The 13,041-nt window shown below is 38.3% G+C and overlaps 2 protein-coding genes across 4 annotated transcripts in view; one reads left to right on the forward strand and one right to left on the reverse strand.

Annotated features, from left to right (window-relative positions):
- The first annotated feature begins 2,491 nt into the window (after positions 1-2,491).
- On the forward strand, positions 2,492-4,083 carry socs1a (suppressor of cytokine signaling 1a). The gene is made up of 2 exons (XM_079457224.1): positions 2,492-2,663; positions 3,134-4,083. The coding sequence occupies exon 2, from the start codon at positions 3,208-3,210 to the stop codon at positions 3,820-3,822; it is 615 nt and encodes a 204-aa protein (XP_079313350.1). The 5' UTR covers positions 2,492-2,663; positions 3,134-3,207; the 3' UTR covers positions 3,823-4,083.
- Positions 4,084-6,426: 2,343 nt separating this feature from the next.
- Positions 6,427-13,041, reverse strand: part of clec16a (C-type lectin domain containing 16A) — a 35,069-nt gene continuing 28,454 nt past the window's right edge. For 2 of the 3 annotated variants that reach the window (XM_079456078.1, XM_079456079.1), the window contains 2 exons: positions 12,555-12,695; positions 6,428-8,343 (listed from right to left, as the gene is read on the reverse strand). In XM_079456078.1, the coding sequence (XP_079312204.1) occupies positions 7,934-8,343; positions 12,555-12,695 (551 nt within the window). In that variant the 3' untranslated portion in view covers positions 6,428-7,933. Of the gene's footprint in view, positions 8,344-12,554; positions 12,696-13,041 lie in introns of all 3 variants that reach the window. The other variant, XM_079456080.1, reaches the window with a different exon arrangement.

Raw genomic sequence — 13,041 nt, forward strand, 5'->3', positions numbered from 1 at the left:
TAAATAATTTTGTTTAATAGACTATGCTTTAATAGAGTTGTGCATACTTTTAGGACCTTTGATCCATCTGTAATGCTGTAACCGCAGGTAACCTATTTGCATTCTTTCGTGTAAGTAAACACTTATAGAAAACGTGCCGTTTCAGGTAAAGAGCTGCATGACAATCCAAGTCACGTGATTTCTAGCCATGCTATGAATCTTCACGCCTTTTTTAATCGCTCAATGAACAAGTTTTAATTAAGGCCTGTTTAATTATAATAATTTAAATTATGACAAACTTTATAAACAGCTGCACTAAAGCTTAGTAAGTATAAGTGAAGATCCTTCGATTATAGTGGTCCACAGACGGGGTTTTGGGTAAAGTGCCTAATTCCGTACAAATACCGCATGTTCTGCAAGCGTCTGCAGAAAATAAACTGTATAAATGTCATAATATTAAACATTGTTAATGCAGAAATAAAGACATACCGCGAGGGAAGAACAAGTTCTTCAAAGAAACAAGCGCACTGGAGCTCTGGGTGCAGTGGCTATAACCGCAATGCACGTGATTTAAGTAAAGTTGAAAATGCCGTGAAATGTTTTCTCTTTGTCCATTATTTTAAAGGGAATGTTTTGGTTACAGCTGATGGAAGTATTTTGGGTATGAATCTGTAACAGCAAAGATATTGCTTAACAGATAGTATTCTGAAGAAGCAGATTGAAATGCATATAAGGCCTCTGTATTTATTTCCCCTCCTTTTATCACACATTTTAATAGATTACACGTGAATTTAGATTACACTGAAATTCATTCATTCCATACGCACGGCGCACAGAATTGTTTTAAGGAGAAACAGCACCACCTAGTGCTTTCACTTTCATTTTCCCGTAAACTGTGGAATTCTAAAGCAGGACGGGAATGTTTAGGTAAAGGTACCAAACAATGCGTTTCACCTGTAGGGTTATCAGGCGAGAGCATTAGTATTCATACAGGTATAAATTGATTTTGCGCATCCCAGTTGTAAAATATACAGATATTGTGTCAACAATGCAAGCAACTTCCAGAAAATACACACTTCAAATACACTTCGAATGCACTTTGTATAATGCATGAATGCAATGCACCTGTCCTCAACAAATGCTGTCTTCGGGCAGATATGTGGGCAGCCCTGTTAAAAAATCTAAAGATACACTCATATGGATACAAAATTAAATGATAGCAAGATATTTAAATGAAAAAGATTATCCCAATCCACCAGTTCCCTAATCTGATAAACGGGCTTGTTTCCGAAAAATGCTCAGATTATTGAAATGGGTGTGTGTGTGTGTCTTTGTTTAGATTCCTCTTCCCGGCGTGGAAGTGTAGGAACCATACACTCCACTAGTGGTCATCATGTAAATACAGTGTTTCTGAGAAATGCGTGTGAAACGAAAGTATAACCAGTAATTCTACTCCAAGGCAAACAGTTCATTTTAAAGAGAAGAATACACCCTCAAATTTGCATATCGTGTATTTCAGTTTCACAATGAGATCATTTAAACGAATCACACTGCCAGGAGAGTCCATCTTTACTCAGAATCTTATAATCGTGTTTTGGTGGAAGCTGATGTCATTCTTCGTGTTAAAGGGGCAAGTGACGCCTTATGAGTGAGGATGTAGTTGATTCATATCACTGGACCATAAAGACTGAAAGTACACACAGACACTGGATTTTTGGTTTAACCGAAACTAATACAAAATGCAAACAATTGTTCAAATATCCAGGTGCACAGATTGCTTTTATAGCTGATAGTAGATTTCGTCCAGGTGCGAGTGTCTCTGGTGCATGCAGCGTCCATCACTATTCACAAGAAATGAAACTCACGGTCAAATGTTTGTTTGGTCCTTGTGGATTTGTAGTAGAACGACACTAGACCAAGACTAAGTTTCATTTACAGCTAATGCTTTACATACTATAATTTGCATAATTCTCGAAAATCTAATTATTTGTACTACGATGCATGCTTTGATGCATGATATAATCACTGCATAGGAAACAGTACCAGAAGTTTTCATCTGCCATTGAGAATGTATTCAAAACAAGGCACATGACATAGTCAGTCATACCTATATATGAATAAGGGTCAAATGAAGTTGTAGTGTTTAGATCTGTCCCCTTAAAAGTGTATACCTCACAATAGTTAAGAAGTAAAGGTCTATTGCAAGACCCGTGGACAGGCTAAAACACTTAATATACATAAACAATCTTCTCATTCTCTTCTGGTTTATATTTACATTTATAGATTTGGCAGACACCCAAAGCGACATACTTTTTGATATAAATGTAATTTTAAATGTCTATTTTGGAAATGCTTAACGTTTAAAGTAGAGTACGAGGTGTAACGCTTCAGGTACAAGACGCGCTAATCCCTGATTGATTTCAGAGAAGAGCTAAAGTGAACTGATTCCGGGAAATGGGCGGAGCCGTTCCGACTAGTGGATTAAAAGCGTGAGTCGATTCTTTGAGACATTAGATCAGACTCACGAGAGCGCGCAGAAAGTTTGAGCGCGCTGTAGAAATCTCTACCAAGACCCAACAGCGGAATAAATCAATGGGAGTTCAAAATAAATTGATTTTGCAAACGACGACAAGAGTTTGTCAAAGTTGTATGGACTGCTCTAGGAGTTCAGATTCGCTAAAACGGTAAGATCGGAACTGTACTTTTTTAATATTGTTTGTTTCTCGTAGGTTGTAATGTACAGCTGTTAACGTTACCTACAAATGTATCGAATGATGACGTGATTTTAAAGCGAACTGTTTAATGTTACCGGGGAATTGTCAGGCGTTTAAACAAGCAGTCTCTTTATAGTTTTTATATTTCGCTTTTAATTTGATTATTATGTATCTCGAGTGTGTATTTATATGTGTGCGTTTTGAATGATCTAGAAAATGCGTTGCGTGGGCTATAAAGCTGTTTATGAATCAGATTATGAGTTAATCATGATTCATAGACAATCCTGTTCAACTAGGACATCGTAATAATCAAATATAATAGTTTACCATTAAAATGTGTGATGTTTATTCGTAATGTTCTAAATGCCTGTCTGTCCATGAAAAAGAAAAATGAAACTTGGCAAAAGTATTAAAAGTGTTTGTCACTTTCTCCCCATCAGACAAATGAGTCTCATCTAGATGACCTTCATGTGGCACGGAATGGAAGACCACACTGGTTGGTCTTTCCTGTAGGATGGTGGCGCACAGTTCAGTGGAAGGGAATCAAGGCACAGAAGAACCCAGGTCGAGTATAGACGCTTCCCCAGAGGTCTCCCAATCCCGGACCTCTAGATCCAGGCAGCTGGCAGACTCCTGGCCCATATTCGAGACACATTTCAGACCGTTCAACACAGAGAGAGACTTCAAGACCATCTCCAGCACCACTTCCATGCTGGAGGAGAGTGGCTTCTACTGGGGTCCCATGACTGTGGAGGTGGCACATGATAAGCTGAAGAAAGAGCCAGTTGGAACTTTTCTCATGCGGGACAGTAGCCAGGTTCATTTCTTCTACACGCTCAGTTACAAAGCGGCAAACGGTCCTGTAAGCACTCGGATTAACTTCAAGAATTCCAAATTCAGTTTGACCGGAAGTAAGGAATGTTTTGACTCTCTTTTCAAACTGCTGGAATATTACGTCAAATCTCCAAGGAAGGCTCTGATCAGGCCTTACAGGAAAGAACCAGTGCAGTCTCTCCAGCAGCTCTGTCGCAAACGGATTATAGAAACATGTGTTGGAAAAGACATCGACCGCATCCCTGTGATTCCGATCCTCAAAGACTTCCTCCATGCCTTCCCTTATCCGCTATGAAGACTAGACTCATCGCATTAAAGCGCTGCTCGAACGTTCTTGTAATATTGGATGGACTCCTCATGGTACTGCTCTGTTTTAGGAAGCAGGCATCATTTTGTAGCACATTTTGGAACGAACACTGCTTCAACAAAGTTTACATTGTCGGTGAATGTTTACACTATACGGGAAAATTGTTTTCCTGGCAATACGTTTCTGCTATGCAGAGAGAAATATTACAACATTTTTATAAAAATAATAAATATATTATTGAACCACCTAAAACAAATCTCACTTTTTTATTTGGTTTTTACACGAACAACAAACACGAAGTTTGAATGAACATAAAACAAAACCAAAACGTCTTTTAAACGTCTATTTCAGTCAACTGCGGGAAACAATAGACAACAAAATGTTATTGTTCTCAGTAACTGTAAATTGCCCTTGTTAGAATTACATCACATAAGGGAGAAATCTTGGTGAGACTGGCATGACAAACATTTCCCAGATACATCGTGAAACTCACCCTTAATTTAACAAAGATCAGTCATATCTTGGAAAAATACCCTCCTACTAAACCAACCCTTTGTCAAAATGTGACAATAAGGCTACGTTTTACTAGATAACACTTGGATTACAAAAACCGGGCGGGATTTATTGGAACTTTTGTCCAGACGTTCTGTAATAGACTAGTGTGATTAATCTTGGTAGTAGCGTGGTTGGGGGTGGAGCTGTGGTGACCGTAAACTGCTTATGGTTCAGACATTTACAAGAAATGAAGTGGGTTGTGATGATTGACGGAGTGTGGTGGGGCGGAGCCTGTGATCTCAAAAGATACGGTATCAATAAATGCCTCAACACCTCTGTCAAACTTACGCAGAAAAATGACTAAGAACAAAAGAATATCCAGGTGTTCACGTAAACTCGAGCGCTGCTTGGAATTCTATGCAAGAAGGAAGTGATATGTACTCAGACAAATGACTTGTCATCCTGAGATAACGTAACTCATTTTGTCATGTTAAATGCAGCACTATAACAATATTGAAAATAACTACAGGAAGTGTTGTATCTTCACAGTTATAAATTAATCATTGACTTCTATCAGATGAGAACCATTGCTGGTGTAAGAGTAGCTTATCTTTATGAGGAAACTCTTTATTATTCTAACGAAATCAAGTTATCTTACTAGGGAACGTAATGTTTATCGAGGGACTTAGTGTACCACTTAAAACCTCATAATACAGAAATAACCGCTGAATGTGACTTTTAAATGTTTATTATACGGGTGAATTAAACACAATCGAGGAAATTACCATTAACGTGGATTAATCGCGGTAGCTGCTTCGGCTGCTGAGGTGGCCTGATCGACATGTAGTGGTGAGTGTTTATAAGTCTACCTTTCCTCGTACGACACACGTTAAATCGCACAGTCACTTCCAGGAAAAGGGACAGTTGTATTTCCTTGAAAAGCCCATAATCTCCACTGCATCTGACCTCAGTTAACACAAACACACAAAGTTCCTGATATGTGCATTTCCTTTAGGAACCGCAACGCTCGCTTCTAGAACGCAGACACATACACACAAGCCTGTGTGGGTACTCTGCTCATAACAATGGCCCTTTGAACTTTTTTGATAAAAAATATATAGATGTATAGCGAAAGAGGATCGTGAAACCGATGAAAAACATTTAATAATGGATTCAGACTGCGTCACATGGCTATTTATATGCATTGCATCAAGCACTGTTCATAAACGTCACCCTGGAAACTACTGACACAATATCAAAACTGTTACCTTTTAATCTATTTATGGTTATGATGCTGAAGACCCCTGGCAGCGGTTTTTGCAAACGGACAATGCTTCAAACCACAAGCCTAAATTCCAGGAAGGTAAGAGATAGGGCTACCCACAAAATGGTTACTATGACAACACACACCTCTTGCCATCCCACATCAAGGTAGAAGGTCCCCATTGCCTCCGCTGAGAATATGTGGGCAGGACTTCCAATTCACTGATTCACAAACAAAAGTGTCTCACAGAACACGGAGACCACCTTTCAGTAATCACCTCGCCCACTTTTCCGTATGTGAGCAGGTGGGTTTCAAATGATCTCATGTCATGACGATTTACGTTCTTCTCTAGATTAGTGTGCTGCAACAAGAGCCTCAAACGTACTTTTGTGAAAAATTCTGCCCCTTTGGTCTCTGTCATGTAAAAAAGCTCAAAAATGAACATCAAGTCATTATTTATCAAGCCATTAGATCTTTTTTCCTCGAAATGTAAAATGAAGTCAAGTTGTTGGATCAACATGACGTTGAGGAAATAATGACAACATATTCTTTTTTTTTTGTTGAACTAATAGAATACGCTGTTTATAGCCTATAGTTGAGAACATTTCTTCTTCAGATTCGTGATAAATACATAGAAATAAAAAGAAAGAAATACAAGTAATAATAATGAGGAATGCATTATCTGTTATCCTCCATCACCAAGAGCTCCGAAGCTATAAACGTGAACCTAATGATGTTGCGATAAAAGATAAAGTGTGGGAAGATTTTATGAAAGATTATATTTTACGACACTTGCTTTATGCATTTATGATAAAGATGAAAAAGACCACAGTGTACATCAGAATAATTTATTGCATGACCTTGATAACTCCAGTTGGTAAAATATAATATTAAACCAAAAACAACATTTTACAATGTACATAAACTAAGACTTGTTTTATGCCCCAATGCCTTCTTTTTCAACAAACACAACTTCAAAATACTGAAATAAGCTAAATTAACTGTATTGCTTTACTGTAATATTTTTGAAACTCTGTCAATAAAGGTTAAATCTGGGTGTAGCTACCACACCGTCTGTTTCAGTGCCTCACGGAAAGAATAAGTGTCTGGTCAATGTGCTACCATCGTATTTGATATTTCAGTCAATTAGTGGTAACAGCCAAACTACTTGAATCTGTAAGTAAAATAAATGACTTCATATTCATCTTATATGACTGTTATTGCACACCAAAATAAAATTAAACCACAACAACATTACAGCCAGCTTCAATTATGCATGTTCAGCAAAATATCTTGAAGACTCCTGGAATATCAAGTTTATTACAGTATTAACATTCAAATCCACATAAAAAGGAAATGTGGCCTCATTTTATAAAACTGGAGTTTCTTTCAAAGTACAGAAAGCAGTTTGAGAAATGACCATTTGGCCGAATGAAAGAAATGTGTGAAGGTGGCAGTGAGTGAAACTCTCAATAACAGAACTCTGTATTTTTTTAAACAATGATGTAATGATGTATGACCGTCATACCGGTCAAAGGGTTTGGGGTAATTTAAATCATCTTAAATGAACTGACCAATCAACACAAGACAAGTCTGATTAAGCGCATATCAGTTTTTTACAATCTCTAAAAGAAAAAACAAAAACTGTTAAAACCCCACTGCTGAAGTGCAAACAAATGTTCAGTGGAATTAAAATATGCCTTCAGAATAGAGCACTGCTAAACCGACCCACAGGTCTTCGTACATTCCTCAGTGTTAAGACTAGCAAAATCAAGTGGGCATTCCCTGCTTACCCACTCATATTTTATACATATTTCTATAAAGACAACCTTTCCTGTTTGCCTGCGCAGTATCATAAAACCATACACACAAACAAACAATCAATCAATCAGAAAACAGTCACACGGACAAACACACGGCTGGTTCTCTCTTAGCACCATAGAAAGAACAATTCACACACACGCACACACACACGGCTGTGCTTTGAGCAACTCCCATGAACTCTCAATAACATCATTGTAGTAAGAGCGCTGTTGTATGCTGAAATGCATCAAAGTCTTGATGTTAAGGAAGGTATTTTAAACCGCAGTGTTAAGTCAACCAGTGTTGATATAGTGACTGTCTACTCACAGCTGAAACAATGAGCGCCTGAATTGCTAATGCCAGAAGCATGTATAAACTAGCTTTACTAGCCTGTGCATGTTTGGGACACAATCGGTGACTGTGCAAGATGAACGCAGATCACTGAAAGTGCATGGAATGACCTTCGATAAACACTTTGGGCTCAGAGTTTTAGAATTTCTGGTCTTCTTTTTCGAGTGCTGTTATGAACTCCATCCATCAGTCTATCGCAGTCTCCTCATCTAGATCTGTGTTGTCCTCTAGGTCACCTGTGGGGTCAGTCTCCACAGATTCCCTGACTTGCGTTGAATCCTCAAGTGAGTTCATTTCCGATGGTCCAGACTCGGGAGATATCTCGTCCTCCTCAGGTATAACTGAAATTTTGTCCTCCTGCATGTCCGTTGATCGTTCGCCGTAGTCTTCTATGCATTCGAGGGTCGGCGTCTCATCACCTTCTGCAGGTAGCTCGTCCTGGACAGAGGATTGGGTGCTGAATGAGCGTAGGCGGGGTGGGTCAGCGGGAGGAAGTAGGGTCAGGGAGTCGATGCTCAGAGTTTCAGTATCATTGTCGGACAGTAGAGAGATGGTGGGCTGTGGCGTAGGGGTGAGGCTTGGTGCCAAGGCAAACCCTGAAACGAGAAAATCAGGGCAGGTCAGAGAACACAGAGAGCCACACAAGTACACGATTGCGTGGGAAGATGATTGCAAACACACGTGCAGTTTCTTCAATTCTTCAAGAACAAAGGCAAAACAAGCAAAGGGAAAACTGCCTCCATTCACGCAATGTATAGGTCAACACTGTGAAGTGTTTTCGATGTGATTTATTAATATAGTTTGTCAAATCTGCCAACATTTCAACATGAATTGGGAGAGGTGAAGTGAGCAAAGCCTTCATGTCATAAAGTCAATAGAAATGCTTATGAAGTAAAGCTTAGGAGTGGGATGAACAGCAGACGTGCCAAGAGTGAGATGGTGAGTCAGAGATTTGTTAAGCTTTGTGCCACGAATATAATTGTAAAAGGAGGAACCTTAATGGCATTGCCATGAAACGGAAAAGTTACAAATAAAAAGGTGTGAAGCTGAAAAACATTATATAAAGAAGAGCTTTCTATTATTTTTACAGTACAGTAATAATTCAAAGCATGGACACACTTGTTTCAAAGACCTTTTGGTAATTCTTTACAATAAGGTTGTATTTGATAAGTTACTGCATCATAAACAATTGTATTAAACGTGCTGTGTGTAATTCTTTTGGAAGATCTATTGACAAAAATGCAATATAATATACTGTACATATATTGAAGCGTTATGTTTTTATCACCTTATAATGAGCTATTTCTATCTACATACACTGCGGGTCCCCCTGCGTGGAATTCACCATGTTGTGTCTACAGTAGCCCTAACCGTACAATCTGCTCTACATTAGTTATAGTAAATATGTTTCAATGTTTCATTTTAGCATCACTGACTATTTTTATTGCCTATATATTATATTTGAATACAGTTAAATGTCCAAACCGAGAGAAACTATTTCATTTGATTCATTTAAACTGCATAAGATAGCAATAACAACAAATTTTGTTGCGTCCAAACCTTTACACGACACACGGAATGTAGTCAATATTTATGCAATATGTCATTCTTTTTTATAGCAGTTATGCCATATCAAGCTTATCAATACTCACACAAATGCTATCTTAGTCATTGTTTTGGTTTACTAGCACAAATGCAGGTCACTGGAGACTAGGGGAGCCACTCTTTACAGTCTAAGCAAACAGCATCACAGGGACATGCCTGTTACGTGTATGTGGATCTCTAAACCCACTCTCCACCTCGCCTGTCACCGTCTGACAGAGAAAACCCGCACCTCCGGCCTTCCCTGACTAGAGAAGAGAGGGACAGATTAAAGGGAGAACAATGACACGCTTCCTATAGGCAAGCACAGCGTTTAATCTGGAGGAAAACCTACAGATGTTAGTGTTAAACCACCAGACAGACAGATGCGAAAGCACCAAGTATATTTGTATAACAAATGAATATGAACAAGTTCAACATGCAAAATACACCGTTTACCGCCATATAATGACACAAAGTGGTGGATTACCAAAGAAAAACGAAATAAACTTTTTCTCTGGCTGTGTCTGACAACATTTACATTACATCGTATGCATGTGGCAAACAGTTCTATATAAAGTAACTTACAATACAGTCGGGTATACATTTTATCATTTTTTTTGTGTTCCCGGGAATCAAACCCATAATCTCTGCCTAACAAAGTGCAGTGTACATATAATAAGGCAGGGGTCTCCAACCTTTTTGTAAGCGAGGGCTACCCGAAGAGATAAAATCACCCAGAAGGCTACAGCTCTCGTTGAATATAATGAGAAATACTTTCGAACTTTAAACTGTGTGATGCACAATGTGATTCATTATTTTTTGTTAGACTTAACATTTAAAGTTTTTTGTAACGGTCAATTTCACCTTAGTTATACCACCATAACCATTCACAGAATAGCGTATTAGAGTCGTTGAATGATAATTTCCGTCTCACTAGAGTGCCATTCACATAGTTTAACAAATATTACATCTCATATTTGTTCAAAATCTTCTTGCGAATACTTTTTTATGCACTTTTTATTATGCTGTGCATGGCGGGCACCTCAAAACGTTCATGTGGGCTACCAGATGCCCGCGGGCACCACGTTGGAGACCACTGTATTAAGAATTATGCAAATGTGTACGACTACATGCACTAAGCGTGCTAAGACAGAGACAGAATTCGAGGGAGACGTGGATGTCTGTCTCGCCACAATTTCACCCCTTTACAACACAATCTGCAGCGGCTGTTGTTTCTAAGAACGCCTCTTCAAAGACGACGCACACCACGAGGCACTAACCAAAACTCAATGTGGTCAGCTCACACTGCTGCACTTGCCATTTGAAACCGTGCGTTTGTGACAAGCCCCTCACACCTACACCTTCTCCTGCTCATGTGACTACAAACGTGAAAGGGGTTGGTAACAAAACATACAGTAATAGTGTAGTTCAAAGCAGACCATTACAGTGGTTCAGAGAATAAAATGTAAAAAGATACCAAGTTAAAAAACCAAAAAAGCCCATGACCGTATCAGTGAAACGCCTCCGCCACACAGACAGAAATCCGTAGGTGACTTCACAGAGTCCACAAGAATTACTCCCACCTTCAGAGAAGTCAACCAACCACCAGGTACGTTCCTGTTTTTTTGTGGTGTGAAGACTGCAAGCTTTTAGGTTTTTCCAAAACCACACCCGACCACCCGTACTTAAAAGATGCTTTTCCCCCACACAATGATTAATAACAGCCTTTCACACATGAACACATCTCCCTGGAGACTCTCATCCAATCAGATGGCTACCCAGCAGTCACACTGGTTTTCTCAGATGCGTAGTTGGTAGTCGTAAATGACCCTTCTATTTTAAGATGTTTTACATCATTTTTAGAATCTGTGTATGACTCTTTCTTCTGTGGAACACATAACAAGATATGCAAGGTACTTAAAAAGTATTTCATTGGTTTTGTGTCCTTACAATAGAAGTCAATGGGGGTTAATGTTGTATGGCTACCAACATTCTTCGTTCTTCTTTTTCATGTTCAGCAGAAGAAAAGTCATAAAGGTTTGGAATGACTTATGTTTCTCATTTTTGCGATGAACGGTCTCTATAAAAGGAAAAAGGATTTGCTGGAAACCGTGTTTAAATGTACTGTATATGCTGTGATGCTTTAAGCTTGAGAGGAATATCAGAGAGTTAGAAGTCTTAATCATGTACTGTAGCTTTGATAATGCTGTGTCAGTTCATAATCCTCCTTTACGTATTAAGCACTATAAACACAATAAAGTGAATGTAGCAATGGCAAAATAATGACTGATTTAAATTAAATGGCAGGAATGACAATGTGACCCTTATATTTTACATTTGACACAAGCAGCTTGAGTAACTTAAATCAAAGAGGAACAGATGTTTAAAAAAAAAAAAGTGTCAGAACTTTGGCTCAAAAGGAAAACTGACCATGGGTTTTTATGACAGAACATTAACATTAAAGGAAAATTGCAGCCAAAAATGATTTCGATCATTAGTGACAAAACATGCATATGACAGCATCATTTTTAATTTAGATACGCAAAATATTATTATTTTTCTTTCACAAGTAGAATACATAAGGTAACCCGGTTGAGTCATTTGGATTACTTTAATAATTGATGTATGTGCTTTAGGGCAGTGGTTCTCAAACTAAGCCCTAAGATGGATCCATGTGGGCCACAGACTTTGTGGCATTTTATGAAATATTAAAAATAATGATAGATTTTATGCAACCAAACATGACTAAAACAAGACCACCAACCAAAATAATTGACATAACAGCATTTGTATAACTGAATATGTTAGTGGTATAATTAAAATTCCAAGTTTAAGATTATAAATCTTTATGTGGGGGCCGCAAAGCGATGCCCTCTACACAGATGGGGGGGGTTTCAACGAAAAAGTTTAAGAACCACTGCTTTAGAGAACTTGACCATTTTGTGTACCATGTACAAAAATAACATTTATATATAAACGCATAAATACAAAGATATTATTTGTGTATAACTAACAAACTAATGTGTTGGCATAAGGGCTTTTAAATTATGAACCTCATATAATTGATATAATTGAACACTAATCTGTTTAGTGAACAAAACAAACTTTTAAGTTAAATAATATATGTGTGTTTTATGTATGCTCAGATCGAGTCTACACGTGTACGAAGTGTTTTGGAGGTTAGGTAAAGTGGGCGTCGAATGGTTTGTTGTGTGTTTGTTACCTGTTTGACTCTGTGTGACTGTGTGTGTGGATGCACCGCTGCTTGCGGTTGAGTCGCAGGGTCCAGTGTTTTCGGTAGAAGGTGGTGAGGGAGAAGAGGTTGACGTGGAACTATGCTGGACAACTTGAGCAACCGCGAAACCTGGAACACACAGGCACACACTTTGCTTAGCCACAGACAAAATCACTAACTGACCTGACACTTTTTATTGAAATTTGAAACATAAATGAATAACAAATGAACTCCAACAGGTGGCAAACACAAAAGCTGTCTAGACGCAACAATTTTCCGTTTACTTTTTATGGCCATTATTCAATACAAAAAATAAATTCAGTAAGAGGACACATGCGAGTCGCTATATCAAATACATATGCGTATGAACCAGCTGATTATTGGACCATTAATATTTCATATTTTACAAAAAACAGCAAGCCATGGCAAACAAATGCGAGTTCACACATATTAAGCCCTTTGAAACACTTGACAA

Source organism: Barbatula barbatula (genome assembly GCF_947034865.1).
Source record: "Barbatula barbatula genome assembly, chromosome: 5".
NCBI classification, from domain to species: domain Eukaryota; kingdom Metazoa; phylum Chordata; class Actinopteri; order Cypriniformes; family Nemacheilidae; genus Barbatula; species Barbatula barbatula.